Source organism: Elephas maximus, chromosome 21 (genome assembly GCF_024166365.1).
Source record: "Elephas maximus indicus isolate mEleMax1 chromosome 21, mEleMax1 primary haplotype, whole genome shotgun sequence".
In the NCBI taxonomy this organism is placed as follows: domain Eukaryota; kingdom Metazoa; phylum Chordata; class Mammalia; order Proboscidea; family Elephantidae; genus Elephas; species Elephas maximus.
In genome coordinates, this window is record NC_064839.1 from 80,239,132 (window position 1) to 80,255,772 (window position 16,641).

The 16,641-nt window shown below is 38.1% G+C and overlaps 1 protein-coding gene across 3 annotated transcripts in view; it reads left to right on the top strand.

Moving 5' to 3' along the window:
- TENM3 (teneurin transmembrane protein 3) overlaps positions 1-16,641 on the top strand; it is a 793,331-nt gene that overhangs the window by 209,468 nt on the left and 567,222 nt on the right. For all 3 annotated transcript variants that reach the window (XM_049864999.1, XM_049864997.1, XM_049864998.1), the window contains exon 3: positions 4,848-5,126. In XM_049864999.1, coding sequence (XP_049720956.1) covers positions 4,848-5,126 — 279 coding nt within the window. The remainder of the gene's footprint in view (positions 1-4,847; positions 5,127-16,641) is intronic.

The window sequence follows — 16,641 nt, forward strand, 5'->3', positions numbered from 1 at the left end:
CAGTCTCAAGTTCAACTGCTTTTTAAAAGAACAATATTTCTTGGTTTATCCCCAAATTTTAATACCGGTGGCCTACATTCCAATACTTCATTGGTGAATTTCAGACCCAACTTGCAGTGTATACAAAGACAGCCATAGAGAGTAAGTGTTGGCAAGGATGTGGATAAATTGGGACCCCCATGGTGAGAACATAAATGATGCAGCCACTTTGAAAAACAGTTTGATGGTTCCTAAAAAAGTTAAACATAGACTTACCGTATGACCCAGCAACTCCACTCCTAGGTGTCCACCCAAGAGAAACGAAAACATGTCTACACAAAAGCTTGTATACAGATATTCACAGCAGCATTGTTTATAACAGCCAGAAAGTGGAAACAACCCAAATGTCTACCAACTGAAGGATAAACAATAGGAGGCATATCCATACCATGGGGTATTTACTCATTGATAAAAACAAATGAGGTATTAATACATACTGCAATTATATATGAACCTTGAAAACATTATGCTAAGTGAAGGAAGTCAGTCACAAAAAAACCATTTATTGTATGATCCCCTTTGTATGAAATGTCTGGAGTAGGCAAACCTTCGGAGACAGAAGATGGATGAGTGGTTGCCGAGAACTGAGAGGTTGGAGGGAAACGAGGTGTGAACGCTGATAGGTACAGTAGTTCTTTTCAGGGTTAGAAAACTGTGATGATGGTCACGCAACTCTGTGAAAATACTAAAAAAAACACCAAATTGTACACTTTAAATAAGTGAAATGTATGGTACGTAAATGATATTTTTAAAGGTGTTAGAAGAAAAAAAAAAAAGACAAAGAACTAACAGCAAAAAGAAAGAGAGAGAGAGTGAGCGCACCAAGGTGGAAACCTATCCTTTAGAGGGGAGACACACCACTGGTTCGGGTAGTGGACAGACCACCCCCTCTGGAGGTGCAGTCGTCACCGTGTGCAACTGTGAGGCTCATCCCTCACCTTGTCTTTTTCTTTTCAATTCACACAAGAGAAGGTAGACAGATAACTTGCGAGCATCACTCTGCATTGCAGCTTTGAAAAATCTCTCCCTGTTCTGATTAGATAATGGACACTGTATGAAAAGAAGGCCAAATAGGTACCCATTTTTCCAGTGCCCTTCTTTTATTAAGGGCCAGCAGTGCTGTGTGAAGTATTTGTTCTTATACCATCCTTTCCACTTTGCCACATAACTTCACTCATTATTTAAAATGTGAACTTTAAAAAAAAAAATGATACGGTCTGCCTAGGTTGCTCTTATTTAGTTTTTCTTTGATGGATTTTCGAATTTATGAGTGTTGTAAAACAAAAATGCCTAATCTAATCCAAGCTGACCTTGCCTTTTAATCACAATGAATCCCATCCTCAGGGATACTTTATTCTTGCTACAATGTATTATTTTGGTATTGTTTCAAATTGTAAGTGGGAAACACTGTTGCTGGCCCTGCTAACAAGGTTACCAAACTCAGTGTGCAGAAGATGAGTTCGGCCAGTCTTACCCAAACAGAACCAGCACAGGGAATGTAAAGGGCAAAGAAGTTGAGATAATGGTGTTAGAGCCTTTGCAGGGAAACCATGGACAATTAGAATTCTTGTTGCCCGAAGCAGGATTGTCAAGTGATGAGACTGATTCCAGCGGCCCCTTTGCTGCCTTTTTCTGCAATCTCTTTCCATTTTTCTACATTACCTTGAAGCCCACCTGACAGCCAGCCTTCCTCAATTGTGCCACCTCTTCTCCCAGTCAGGAACCTGTCTTCTCTTCGGCTTCCCTGTGTTTGTCAAAATTGCATCTCTTTTCCATAAGTAAAACCTATATTGCTAGATCATGGGGAATAATCTAATAGACTAATTTATTTTAATTTAGTGGCAAAGCCTTCCCTGCGGGTGTTTGCATAAAAGCAAGGAATCCTAAAAGAACGAATCTTTACCAAACAAGGGGAAATGACACTGAACACAACAGGTCAGAGGTAGAGTTATTTTTCAATGGAGGCGATTTCTTCCATAAAAGTCAGCATTGGTGGTGATGTGGCTATTATAAAATGATTTGAATATGATCCCCTTCCTGCCCCCAAACTGTATATTTCTCTATGATTATTAATTGCATTTGTCATGATGCTTATTTTAAAAAAAAAGAAAAAAAATTTTTTAAACCAATTTTTTACTTAGCGCATCTTTCATTTAGCCCTGAGATGGCTAGCCACGTTTACATAAGCCATCTCTCAGAAAAATCGTGACAGCCTTGAGAGATGAGAAAACTTAGAGGGGTGACGTGCCATGTACGCAGCTCTAACCTGGGCTCCCAGAAGCCAAGGTCAGAGTCCTTTCCTAAACCAATTGCCGTTGAGCCGATTCCAACTCATGGCAAACCCGTGTGTGTCGGAGTAGAACTGTGCTCCACAGGGTTTTCAATGGCTCATTTTTCAGAAGTAGATCGCCAGCCTTTCTTTTGAGGTGTCTCTGGGTGGACTTGAGCCTTCAGCCTCTTACTTAGCTGCCAAGGGCTTTCTTTCCTAGTGGAAACAAAAACAACCTTCTTAATTCAGGAAGAAAATCTAACAGGGATTCCTCTTGTTCTTCTTGCTTTATAGCTTGCGTTTTAGAAACAGTTCTTGAGAGTGTTTGATTGTTGTGAGACACCGACTTCAGAGGGTCAGATGTTTAAGGTTTGGGATACCACGATCAACTCATAGGGATCGTGTGTTGGCCGTTTAATTACAAGCTGAACTGTGTACACACCTGGATAGCAAATAACAAAGGTTGTAACTCGGCTTTCTTTCACATCATGGATTTTTGCATCAAAATGGCAGTTGTGTGAAAATTTTGTCGATGTTGTGGAAGATGTTTCAAGCTACATTTCAGAGGTTAGAAAGGAGGTTTTTACTGCCATTTAACTTCTCTTGTATTTTTATTCTCAAATGCGGAAACCCCCAAAATAGAGCAGAGATGCAAAGGATGTATCGTTTATTGTCCACCCTACAAATTTGTTTTGTATTGTTCTTATTTTGAAAAGTCAGCACGTCTGAAGATAGTATTTAACTGTTGTAGACCCTTTTCTTTGACCTTCCTCAGTTTAAACTTGGCATGTAGGTAACAGTTGGTAAGCTCTTGCACAGCTGTGGCCCTAACCGTCCATGGTGACGCCGACCGTGTTTGTGTACGCTCAGCAGCACTGTGCACACGTACTTCTGACACACTGACAATGCTGTGTCTCACCTTGCCAAGCTTGCTACTTTCTCACTGTTCAGTGGGCTTCTTTATATTTTTTTTTTGCTACTTTATTTTTAATCTGGTGTAATTTTTGGTTCAGATACTTATTCACATCTTTCTGATAAGCTCAGTTTGATTTGTAGCTAATTGTAGCAACTGATTTTCCTTACTTACGAGTGTCATTGTCAGGACCCATTTGGAAGCCTGACCGAGATAAAGCTGATCCCAACTCCTGATATGACCACAGCCACAAGCAATTAACCACACGAGTTAAAATGTGTGGAAGCCTGGAGGAAGCTAATACCTTTACAACCAAATATTTACTATGTGATGCGTGTATGTTTGATTTATTTCTGAGAAGATTCAGCTTATGGTTTTATCACAAGTCATATATAAAATCCTCTGTATGTAAATATAATGTGTGTTATTTCTCATACCAACCAATGAACTTAAAATTTTCATAGTTTAAAGAGATAGAAGTAGAAAAACAGAATCTATGAGTAATATAAATGCTTAATATCCTTTAAAATTTTTGATTATTACGTGGTAGCATTTACATCAGTCTTCCTATACCTGTTTTTACATACATGTTGAGTCTGGTTGGGACCTGATCTCAGATGACAATGTCGACATAAGGCAAGAAATGGAAGAACCCACAGCAAACGTTTTTCTCTCTCTTCTCATCTCTAGTATCAGAAAACATATGTGAAATGTCAAGAATAAATACAGGGTTGGAGAAGTCATCAATAACAGCCGTCATTTCAAAGTGTCACCTAATTTAAACACTTTTGCTCTAAGTTATTGCAGTGTCATGAGTTTTATTACGCTCAATTTATTAGTAAAGGCCTGCAGGTTCACAGCCGCTTATTTTTCAGGAAATTTGATTTTATCATTAATTTTTAAATACATACTACTCCCACTTTATTTTTAGAGTGTGCTTTATTTGCAAAAATTGCTTTACTTTGATTAATACAGGTGTTTCCAGGTGTTTATTAAAGCAAAAAGTCTAGGAAGCCAAAGAGTCCACTACATGTTATAATTTTTCCAGATGTCTTACCCCAAAACCTAAGGTGTGCATACACACACGTAAAGGTATATGTAAGTTAAGGTGGGAACTGACCAAACCCCTGTTCCTAGTTAATAAGAAACTTAAGGTAAACCTTTTCTCTTCCAAAGGAGTGACATCTGGATGAGAAAACCCTATTGTTTGGGACTAGAGTCAGGACACAGGAAGAAATTCTGACTATTTCTATTTTTTCACAAGTCTGCTAAGCAGAATTGTATCATTGGTAACGAATTCGTTCTCTGGGTTAAATGTAGGGTTGCTCTTAGTTTTCCTGGTGTGTGCAATTTTACTTGTCCATCTCTGGAGGTACTTCTGGACTTAGGCTGACAAAGGAACTCTAACCTGGGGTGTGTGTGGGTCCCCTCCCCTAGTAATTGTGCCCACTTGACTGTATGACATGCAAAGCTAATGTGAACATCTGGTGCTGGGAGCTGGAAAGTCTGAATGCTTGAGTTTATCTTTAGGGAGATTTTCTTAAAAAAAAAAAAAAAAAAAAAAAACAAGAAACTGAAACTAAACATATACTCACTAGTTGTTATCTTTTTTTCCCCCCTAATCAGGACAGAATTTTACCCTAAGGCAGTTAGGAGTTTGCGAACCAGCAACTCGAAGAGGACTGGCCTTTTGTGCGGAAATGGGGCTCCCCCACAGAGGTTACTCTATCAGTGCAGGGTCCGACGCTGACGCTGAAAATGAAGCAGTGATGTCCCCAGAGCGTGCCATGAGACTTTGGGGCAGGGGGGTCAAATCGGGCCGCAGCTCCTGCCTGTCAAGTCGGTCCAACTCAGCCCTCACCCTGACAGACACAGAGCATGAAAACAAGTCGGACAGTGAGAACGGTAAGCTTCGTTTTTTCTTTATATCGTTGGCGTTCAGTGCTTCTGGCTGTTTTGGCTGACTGTGAGGTCACGTTCTTTGTCCTTCCTCTCTCCCTCCCACCTTCCCTCCCCATTTCCCTCCCACCTTCCCTCCCTCCCCACCTCCCTTCTCTTTCTGCTTTCTTTCTAATGTAGTAAAACTCAAGAACTGTCCTTGAATAATGCAGTTTTTTTTTCTGGAAAAAAATCAATACTTGACATCAGATTATTAAATTATGCAAGTGTCTATGATGTGTTAGCTATAGTTTTGAAAAACAGTTTAATCGTGTACAGAAAAAAAAAAGGTTAGCGTTGGTTTATCTTGGACAGCATCACCTCTTATTCCCTCTGGAGGGGCAAAGCAGGTGGTGATGAGTTTACCCCAGAGCCAGCTAGCAGCCAAAGATGTCTTTGTAGATTCTCCTTGAAGATATCTCGAAGAAGTCGCAGAATCTTAGAACGGATGAGCGAGCACACAGAATACTTTATTAACGGGGCTCAAGTGACTGAAGAACAGATTCGATCGTGCTTTCTGCTCACTAGCTGATGAGGCCGGTTGAAATCTTGGGAGGGAGGGAAGCGTGGCCTTTGATGTGCCCGCCCGGGGACTGGATCGCTCCGCAGTGGAGTCTGCACGCGCAAAATGGACTTTTGAGACGCTAAGTAGCAGCTTTACATATTTGTAAGGAAGGAAAAAAAACACCTTTATTAATTATTGGTACATTTTTACTGTTAACATTAACGTATTAACATTTTACTGTTAATGCAGGATAATAAAAAGCAATTATTTTATATGCAATAACAGATTTAAAAGAAAAATTCTAGTCATTGCTGTTTCAAGGCAGATTGGGGCATCAGCTTCACTGCGGCAACAACCAATTCCTCCCTCAGCATTAAATTTTAGCAGCGTGCTTGCTAGTCCAATCTAATTATTAATCCTGTGCGTATACATTGCTTCCAAAAGTAGAAAGGAAATTAAGATGGGAGAATTGTATACCATTTGAAAAGAAACATGGGTGTTTTGCTAATGGTATTTCGTTTTCTTATTTATTGAGCAACTTTGTCGGCTTTGCGTTGTAAAAGGAAAGCAGATCCGTGTTAGCTTTCAATTTCAGCTAAAGGACAGCGTGGACTGGTACCTAATGCTTCTTCTCAGTGCTTATTAATTGTTTCCTTTCTAGTCATGAAAAATGTCTAGTTTAAGCCAACTGAAACAGTTTCTTATCTTATGTATCAGGCTTCAGTGCATTAAACCAAAATCAAAATCCACTCGTAGTGTGCACTCAGTGTGTTTATTCTGGAAGTGTCGGTCCTTGGCGGAGTCTGTCCTTATTTCAGCTCCAAACAGGAAACAAGGGAAGCTTTTCCTGAGAAAGCGAGCGTTGGGATTAAGCTGCCAACGTTTCCCTCAGCGAATCAATTCACCTCAGGGAATCTGTTTACATCAATTTTCATAGTGAATTCAGAAGTCACCATTTTTAATATATAAAATAGTATAACCGTTGCTTCTTGTCCATCCGCATCTTCACATTACATTTCATGAGTGATTACAGGTACAGTGGTCATATTCAAATATGGCATTTGGCCTTTGATTTTCCTAAAATATACAATACAATTTATAATGATAATAGCAAGGAAAAGAGTGGGAACCATCAGGGCAATGCACTCAGTTGTGAATGTCTGCACCACAGTTGTCCGTATGTGTGTCTATAAGATATATGTTTCGCACCAGGCAGCTTGCTCTTCCCACCCAAAACCTTTGTAAGCTATCTCTTTCTCTCTCTATAATAACAAGTTTATCTGCATTGGTAAAATATAAACTAATTTTATTATTTTCTTAATTATGTATCTGCTAAAATCATCTCACAGTGAATTTCCAAAGCATGTGTGATTTTTTTTTTCCAGAAAATATAAAACTACAAGCTTTGTAACATTTGGTCAAAAGTATGTAATATCCAAGGAGCCCTGGTAGGCCAATGGTTAAGGTCTTGGCTGCTAACGGAAAAGTGGGTGCTTCAAACCCAGCAGTGGCTCCAAGGGAGAAAAGACCCGATAATCTGCTGCTGTAACGTTTACAGCCTAGGAAACCCTATGGGGCAGCTCTCTTGTGTCCTGTAGGGTCGCTCTGAGTTATCGTTGGCTGCACGACACGCGTCAACAGCATGTGACATCCAGACAGCTTGGAGGGGAGGAAAGCGTCTGCATTTCCCACACCACGGTCCCTCTCACTTACTGTTAACTGGAGGAGGAACTTGTTCTTAGAGAGATCTAAGGACAAAAAAAGCTGTACTCTTCCATTTTTCCAAGTGGTTGTTATGAAATAGAATAAAGAAAGACAAGGAGAGAGTGTCAATGGCCTTGCCTTGAAATTCAGAGCGTTTGGTAGCATTTGGTAAAAGAACACAGGTCAGCCAGGTTAAGGGTATAAAGTGTCAAAAGCAATGTTTGTTGAGCTGGGCAAGTGAGGACTTGAACTTGTGTTTACTCTTTTCCCAAGGTTTGGTTGCAGTGTTTTCTTTAACAATATTTTGATGGTTTAAGAATTCCCAGTAAGGTCAGCTTAAGAAAGGGAACAAAAGAGAGAATAAAATAGATATGATCTTTTAATTACTGGTGATTTCGTGTATTTGATATGTATGTTCACAGGAACATCTCAGATTCATTTGTTCTGAAGTTCCAGCGATTAGTCAGAAGAAGCAAGAGCCCATTTAAAGTAATTAATTGTATTAAGATTTAGGGAAGCATAATTTTCTGAAGGAATTAACAGACTTATAATTTGGAATTGTGGAGTTCAATGAGAGCGTTGAGATTTTTTTCTTGATGTAAAAATTATATTTTTTCCTTAAGCTGGGTTATGATAAAAACTAATATTTGCAATCATACGCAAGACCTTCTAACATCTTTATAAACAATCTTCTCAAAACTACTATATATTTTTGCTATTATTACTACTTCTCAAATATTTATAATATAAACTAAATAATATAGGTCAGTTCTACCATCCCTCAGATATTTCAAATTGTTCTAATTTTGGAAGACTAGATTTTCTAGTTACATTGTCCTTTTATTCAATTATTTCCACAGTCTGACTTGATTCATTTTTATGCTATCTTGAGATAGATCCTTGGAACTTGGGCAATTAAGGGTCAGAACAAGAAAGACGTGGGTAAAATAACCCACCAAAATGAAACAAATGTAGAAACTAGGCCCTGATTTGTTTCATTTAGTTTAACATAGGAGTTTTCATTGACTGTTTTCATCATTTGAAATAACTGTTTTCCCCAAGGAAAAAAAAAAAATGTTATTCACCATTTGTAAAATTATGCAAGCAGAGTGCCTGATATTCCAGTTATACTTCAAAGAAGAGTTTAGTCACTAAAAGGGATTAGATTTCATTTATTTATTGATAAAGAGGCCAACAGTTCAAGTTAAGAAGGCGCTAGAACTGCTGTGAGGCTAATGAAATTTTGATGGCCTGAGCATCCCGCGAGAGTCAGAGAACATTCAGACCATGTCACGTGTCCGCGTGTTAGCACAGGCTCAAAACAAGTGATAGAGTTTATTCTTTTTCAAAACTAACTCTTCACCAACCATGGGGATTTGAGGTTAAAAATCCTTTTCAGAAAAAAGAATTCAAAATGTTAATCTTGTTCCAAATTTAGGATATGGGAGTAAGTCCTTTCTTGACACATATTGATTTTTGTGGTGGTTGTTATTTTAAGTCAACTGCCACGCACTGGGGCAGAGACTGGAGGGTAGTGGCCTGTGACCACCCGTTACCAGCAGTGCTAGTAAGCTGTTGAAAGGTGATAAAATAAATGTGACGGGCCTCTGTAATCTAAGGTAAAATTACCGCCTGCTCTTTTTTTTTTCTGGATATTTTAGGCACCTTTCCTGTCTCTGACTGAATTTCCACTACCCAGCTTTGCACATATCTGATCTCAATTCCAAATATCTATTTAAATGTCAGGAATAAAGGACTTTTCTCAAAACATCAACACTGAAGCTTTAAAAATGTTTGCTTGTGCTTCATTTCCCAGAAGAAGCTGAACATATATCATCCTTTGTCATCCAGCAGTGTGGTGTCAGGAAGGGTGCCCGAATTCAGAATCGCACTGGGTCAGGCTTTCATTCGTCTTTCGCGACTGTTTCCTTCTGAATCACACAGAGTGGAAGTTACCAGACTTTTCTATCTCTGTCTGCTACTTTGCCAGTTGCACTGCTAGTTCCAGAGACATGGAACTGTGTCCATAGGTCCCCCATCTTCTTTCTGTCTTTTGACCTCTGAGAACCTTGTTGAAAAAGATGGCCTTGGACATTAAGCAGCCATAAGCAGGTATGGACTCTAGGCAATTGTTTTCTCTCCCTGATAAGTCCCCATCTCTTTCCTACCCTCCCTCGGTATTCGCACGTTTGGCAGATGAGAGAGAACTAATGGTCTCCTGAAGAGAAGGCACTGATAATTTGCCAAGTCTGGACTTCCTGTCACCACGTATGGACTCTTTTATTTTCCTCCAAAACCCTACTTCATTTTAAATTTATTGTAATTAAATGAATGTGCACTGAATGGTGCTGATAATTAAGCTGATGGCTATAGACTTCAAAGACTTTAGCATGCTCCTTCCCCTCCTGGCCAAAGGAACTTTTAGAAGTAGTGTTTCCCTTAAAGGCACATTGCTTAGACAGCCAGTCAATTAAAAGACGATTTAATTGATGCTCCTCAGTTCACACAATAAAATAAATCATTCCCCGAAGACTTCGTTTCTCACCTGGGGTCTTAGCAATAGGGCCCCACTAATGTCACCCTGATTGTGCATGATTCTAAAGTATTAAGGGCATGATACTAAAGTATTAAGGGCGTGATACTAAAGTATTAAGGGTGTGATACTAAAGTATTAAGGGCTTATTTGCCTAACAAAAATGCAGTGTTTTTTTTAGTGTGATAGGTATTTGCTTTGCACAGATAAAACACCTTTCAGGGAACCAATTTACTTGCCCTTTAAAATAGTATTTTAGAAGGCTATTTTCTCTGTGAAAAGTTGAGCTATTGTACTTTAAAAGGAAAAAGGTATAGCCACTAAACCAATTTGATAAACTATTGTAGTGACACCAGTTACATCGGTCTCTCAGTAGAGAACTTTAGCTGTTTTGCAATCCAAATTACCATGTCAGGCAGAATATGTTCCCTGGAAGAGTGGGCAGTGCAGTTTCTTTCCTTTCTGAACAACTGCACAGAGGTGAGAGAGAGGAAGTGGAAGGACTCCAATTCTAGAATACTGTGGGAGAAACTGCTGGTGGCCCAGGAGTACCCTGATGTGTCACACGCTTGGGGTGCTTCCAGCAACAACACGGATGTCATTTCTCTATGGGCTCTTTCATGAAGGGAATAATATTCGAGTTTTCTAAAGATAGTTTGAAGAGAGGTGTATTTTGTTGTTGTTGTTTTTTAGCCTCATTGTACTTCTTCAAATTTATCCATGAACCTTTCAGCCTACTTTGGAAACCGATTGTAAAAACTGGGATGGAATCGCGCTGCTTTAAGAAGTGGTATTTCAGTTTTGTTCTAATGGCTGTAACTATGGGCTCAAGCATAACAGTGTTTGTGAGGATGGCGCAGGACTGGGCAGTGTTTCCTTCTGTTGTACACAAGGTCGCTGTGAGTTGGAGCTGACTCAATGGCACCTGTCTTAGCTGTCTAATGCTGCTATAACAGAAATACCACAGTAGGTGGCTTTAACACACAGAAGTTTATTCTCTCACAGTCTAGCAGGCCAGAAATCTGAACTCAGTCAGCAGTTAGAATCCACCAGCCAGTCCTTGGAATCCCTTTGGGGGAGTTCTGCTCTGTCCTGTTGGGTTGCTGTGAGTCAGAATCGACTTTCAACGGCAGTGGGGTTTGGTTTTTTGGTTTTAAAGTATAACTTGAATATAAATTCCATCATGGGCCCTCTTCTGGAATGTTCTACTGTTCTAAATTATATTTCATGTTTTAGGTGCTCTGGGATGTCAAAAATAGCAAAGGTCATGTATTGGTGTCTTACTAAATCAAACTCAGAAATAAAGTGCTGCTTGGTAAAATATAGTCAAATGGTTTCTACCATATAAAAGCAATTACATTGGCTTAAGGTGTACACATTTATAGCTTAAATAATGAACTTGTAATTCTTCTTTTTTTTTTTTTAATTTTTATTGTGCTTTAAATGAAAGTTTACAAACCAGGTCCGTCCCATACAAAAACTTATGTACACCTTGCTGTATACTCCTAGTTGCTCTCCCTCTAATGAGGCAACACACTCCTTCCCTCCACTCTCTCTTTTCCTGTCCATTCACCAGCTTCTGCCCCCCTCTGCCCTCTCATCTCCCCTGCAGACAGGAGCTGCCCACATAGTCTCATGTGTCTACTTGATCCAAGAAGCTCACTCCTCACCAGTATCATTTTCTATCCCATAGTCCAGTCCAATCCCTGCCTGAAGAGTTGGCTTTAGGAATGGTTCCTGTCTTGGGCTAACAGAAGGTCTGGGGACCATGACCACTGGGGTCCTTCTGTGACTTGAAATTCTTTAAGCGAAAGCTTCCATGTTTTGTTCCAGGATGGACTGTATTCACTTCCTGGGTATGTACAAGTCACTCTTAAGCATAGTAAGATATTATTTAAATAAAAAATTTAAATATAGCATTATGGAACTAGAATTGAGAAGGCTATAAAGTCTACTACCATTATTGTTATTACCTAAGTATCTATATTTATTTATATTTTTCCACTCTAAGAGGATTTTTGGAAAATTTAGCAGTTCGTTACTCCATGTGAGTGTTGCTGTTTCTACTAAACTCAACTTGTGTTCTAAGAATTTTTGTTCAAAGTATATAGTATATATGCTATTTCTGTTTAAATTATAAATGTTCTTTCAGTTGTAGAGTTGAAATCAAGGTAAAGCAGCCTATGCACCTATCAAAACTGATGATGTGTGCTGTTTTGATTTTTGAATGTGTTTTTGATATCCTTGAAAAATCACAGTGGTAGCAGTAAAATTGTTTTAATTAATGAATTGAACAGCAGCAAATTCTGAGCCAGGTTTATTGATGTAATTATCATTGAAATAGAAAAAATAAGTATTAGAGCCATAGAGCCTTAGTTTATTTGCCATTCCGGGGGTATTCAAGTGTTTGAAGAGCAACTAACTGATATTTTTAGTGCCGTTCAAAGAATGTTCTCCTCAAGTCACAATAATTCTGTTTATTAACAGAACATACATATAGAATATATACTTTTATATGTGAAAATCTTATACTTTTATTATTAGCTAAGTATTTTGAATGATAGTTTTACTATATTGAATTTTTCTTAGATTTATCGGTTGCCTTGAGACAAAGAGTGTACAAAAACAAAAGCTATTTGAATGCATATCAAAATGGACACAAATGCATACAAGCATGAGAAAAAGGGTAATTAAAATATCTGAAGAATGTTACCTCTACTTTACATATTATTACTTTGAGTCACACAAAAACTTAAAACCGAATAAAATTTGGATGTGATTTATTGAATTGGTTTCTTATTTAGTAAATCAACTACTTCTCCATCCAATAAATAATAACATCTAGCAAGGTGCAGCCCCTGACCTCTGACACTCACGGGCTGGTCGGGCAAACAGGCAAGTAAACACATAATTATACTTTAATTTTATGGTAACTTTTTCTCTTTTAAGGTATTTTTCATCTTACAACTTTGTGTGCATTATTAGTTTGGTGTTGGCTATAGAAAAATTGACTAAACAAAGGTATATTCCTAACTGATATTAACCGACATAGCAAATTTAAGTCGTTATTGTAGAAACTGATGATATTTGATGAAATTGAGAACCCTTGTTATGAGAAGATTTGGGGAAAGTATATTCTTATCCAAAATTGAGATTATAATTAAAAGTAGTTCTATAAAACTGCAAAACTATATTTACACATCCAAGGTCTAGTGAAAGCAGGTGGTTACTGATTTTGGAGCCGAGCCAACAGGAGTGGCTCTGAGCACCACTCCAGGTATATGAGCAGCTTCTTCTTTCCTTACCTTGACCCTTGATTTGTGTGTGTGGAGGTGTGACTGTGTGATCTATGTACTCACGTGTGTGTGTGTCCTCCTCGCCCTAAGGGTTAAATGAATAGCTGAACGGTAGGTGTTGCCACTGTAGTAACTGACGTGTGGTGTTGCACTAGCTGTATCTTGCTTAAAAACAAAGTGTATGTTTACAAACATAAAATTATACAATCAGATTCAATTATTAAAGAACACTCTAGAGGTACTATAAAAAGTTAGTTTTTTAAAAAAATGCACAAAAGGGGACCAAAAAACCTTGTACAAGTGTAATGTCCAAGAGAAATAGAAATAGGCTATATAAAGCCAAAGGTGGTGGTTTTTATTTGACGCTTATAAATTTGGAAAATTACGACTTTGTGAAGTGATTATTCAGACTGAAGTGGTTAATATCAAAGTACTCAGTAGGAAGTGGGGTTGTCTGTCCGGCTGGTTTATGCAGAAGTATTAAAGTTCACAAAGAGAGGTTTAACTTTTAACATATAGCAGATGGGGATTCCTAGGGGATTTGACAGTGCTTGAGGGAAATGCCAGTTGCTGGGAAAACAAGCATGACACATTTCCTTACAATGGGCTGTGTCTCAGTGACTGACTCAAGTCCCTTTGTATAGGTGACAGGGTACAAAATGTGCTTATAAAAAACCCAAACCCACAGCCATCGAGTCGATTCTGACTCACAGCGACCCTATAGGACAGAGTAGAACTGCCTCATAGGGCTTCCAAGGAGCGCCTGGAGAATTTGAACAGCTGACCTTTTCGGTTAGCAGCCATAGCTCTTGACCACTACATCACCAGGGTTTCCAAATGTGCTTATAGGTGAACCAAATTGTTTAAAATAACCTATTGTAAAGAGTTTCAGGCTTCACATACTCATTGGAGGTTTTTAAAGCACTTAATCATTATTCTTAAGAGCTTGAGTTCTAACTGAACGGTTGGCAGTTTGAATCCACCAGCTGACCATTGACACCCTATGAGGCAGTTCTGCTGTGTCCTCTAGGGTCACTATGAGTCAGAATTGACTGACGGCAACGAGTTTGGTTTTGGTTTACCCACTGTTTGTGTTGTGCTGTCTCAGTAGTTCAAGTAAAATAATGGGGTATAACAGACATGATAAAATTGGAGCTTTATATCAAGTAAACTCAAGAAGAAAATATTATGAATGTTTAAATCCATGCCCTTGATTTATCTATTTTAATTAAATAGCATTACAACTCATTGGACAACATACGTAAGCAAATACAAAATAGTTCTTGTGACTCCATGGGAGAAAGATGCAGCAGCCTGCTTCCACAGAGATTTACAGCCTCGGAAACCCTACAGGGTCGCGATGAGTTGGAATTGACTTGACAGCAATGGAGTTTATTTTGGTCTTTGCACATTTATTATTTTGTGTGTTTTCTTAAAAAAAAAAAAAAAGTTTGCAATTTCTGTTTTGACCTAAGTTTCTGCATGTTATGAAAATTCTTCTACAATATGCTTTTTATCGCCTTTAACATGCTATGATTTATCAAAATTTGTTTAACCTTTTCACTTCTTTTAGACACATAGGTTTTTAAATTTTCACTGTTATAAGTTGTGTTGTGATAACTATCCGAGTAGATCAATGTCTATTCCTAACTTGGTTATTACCTTAGGATAAATTCTTAGGGTAAACTCTTCAAAAAGGTTATGTACAATTTTAAGCCTTTTGATACACACATATACCCTGTTAAAAATGCCCTTCAAAAAAGCTTGTATCAATTTACACTCCCACCAGTAGTACAAAAAATGCCTTTTTCCACAAACCATTACAACAGTGAGTGTTGCCATGCTTTAAAATGTTGGCAATTTGATAGGTGAAACATAGGGTCTCACTGTCGTAATTTATATTTGTCCAACTGATAGGTCAAGTATGTTTTCATACGTGTGTGCCGTTTGTATTCTTTAATGAATTGTCAGTTCATGCTCTTTATCCATTTTCTATTGGGGTGTGTGGAGAGATGGCTTTCCGGACATAAGGAAGCTGAAGGCAGGCGTGGAGTTCAAAGTCACCAGCGTTGCTCCCCGCTGCTCCCCACTCCCCTTGAATACACGTGGCCTTGATGATGACAGGTGTGCTTACAGGAAGGCCTTGTATGTAAAAGTCTCCTTAAATGCAGGCTTTTTGCTCTTATGTTTGCGCAAGTTCTTCCTGAGGAGTGATGCGAACTCCGCACGTAAAAGGGCTGAGGCACAGCACAAATTTAAGTTCCTCAGGTCTGGCATCGTGAACAGCGGCACCCTCGTTATTGGAGGTTTTAGGTGCCAAGTGAATCTGTATTTACTGAAGTTCAGAGTGGCCAATTTATTTCCAGAAGGTTTCTGTATCCATATTAAATAAGTAGGAAACTTATTAGGCAGGTGATAGGAGCACTGAGAAGTAGATGTCTTTCCATCAATCCATATTCTGTTGAAAAAATGTAGGATGGAGATAAATATATATATGTAGGGTTGTTTTGAGTCAGAATTGAGTCAGAAATGAGTCGACGGCAGTGGGACGGGTAGGGTTGTATTGAGTCCAAGTCTACTCGATGGCAACTGGTTTGGTTTTTGGGTATATTAAGTACGTGTGTGTGTGTGTGTGTGTGTACATATATGTTATTATTAAATTGCATGGCCCTTTTACCTAACAAGGCCTAATCCTAATAACCCTTTGTCTGCAAATATTCAGATCTTAATTTTTGCAAATGTTTTCCTCAATTTGATTTTGTTCAAGGTATTCTTGATATAAAAATTTTAAATATGGTCAAATCAATTACGTTAACTATTTGTGGCTTCTTTTATGACTAGAAATGTTGGTTTTACCTCTAGAGCAAATACTCATTTATATTTTCCCCTTTTTAAAAATTTCTTTTTTTCTTTTTTTTTCCTTCACATTTAATCCATCAGAATTTCACTTACATAGTGTGAGATGTAGGAATTTTAATTTATTTTCTTCACACTATTCACTTTTGTAAATGTCATTTAATTTAATTAAGATATATCTCATAATGTCTAGTAGATATATTCTAACTACTTAAATTTCAGCAATAAGACATCAGTAAAAACTTGTGCTTTTAAATCTTTGCAAATATGTGGGATAAGATTAGTGAAATATCTTGTAGAAACAGTAGTTTGGAGATGACACACTCAAGTTTGGTAGATTCTGATCGATTAAGAATGCTAACTAAGTATAGGTCTTTTCAAGATACGTAATTAGCCACTAGCAGTATAATACGTAACCTTTTAGACATTGCAAAAAAAAAAAATGGAGTGGTAGAAAAACAGACTTAAACATGCTTTTGGAAGTTATACATAATGTCAGGAGCGGTTATCTAGATCTATTTTTGATTAAAAAATAAAGCAGTAATCCTATAAAATGTCAGAATGTATTAAGCACATATTTTGTAAACA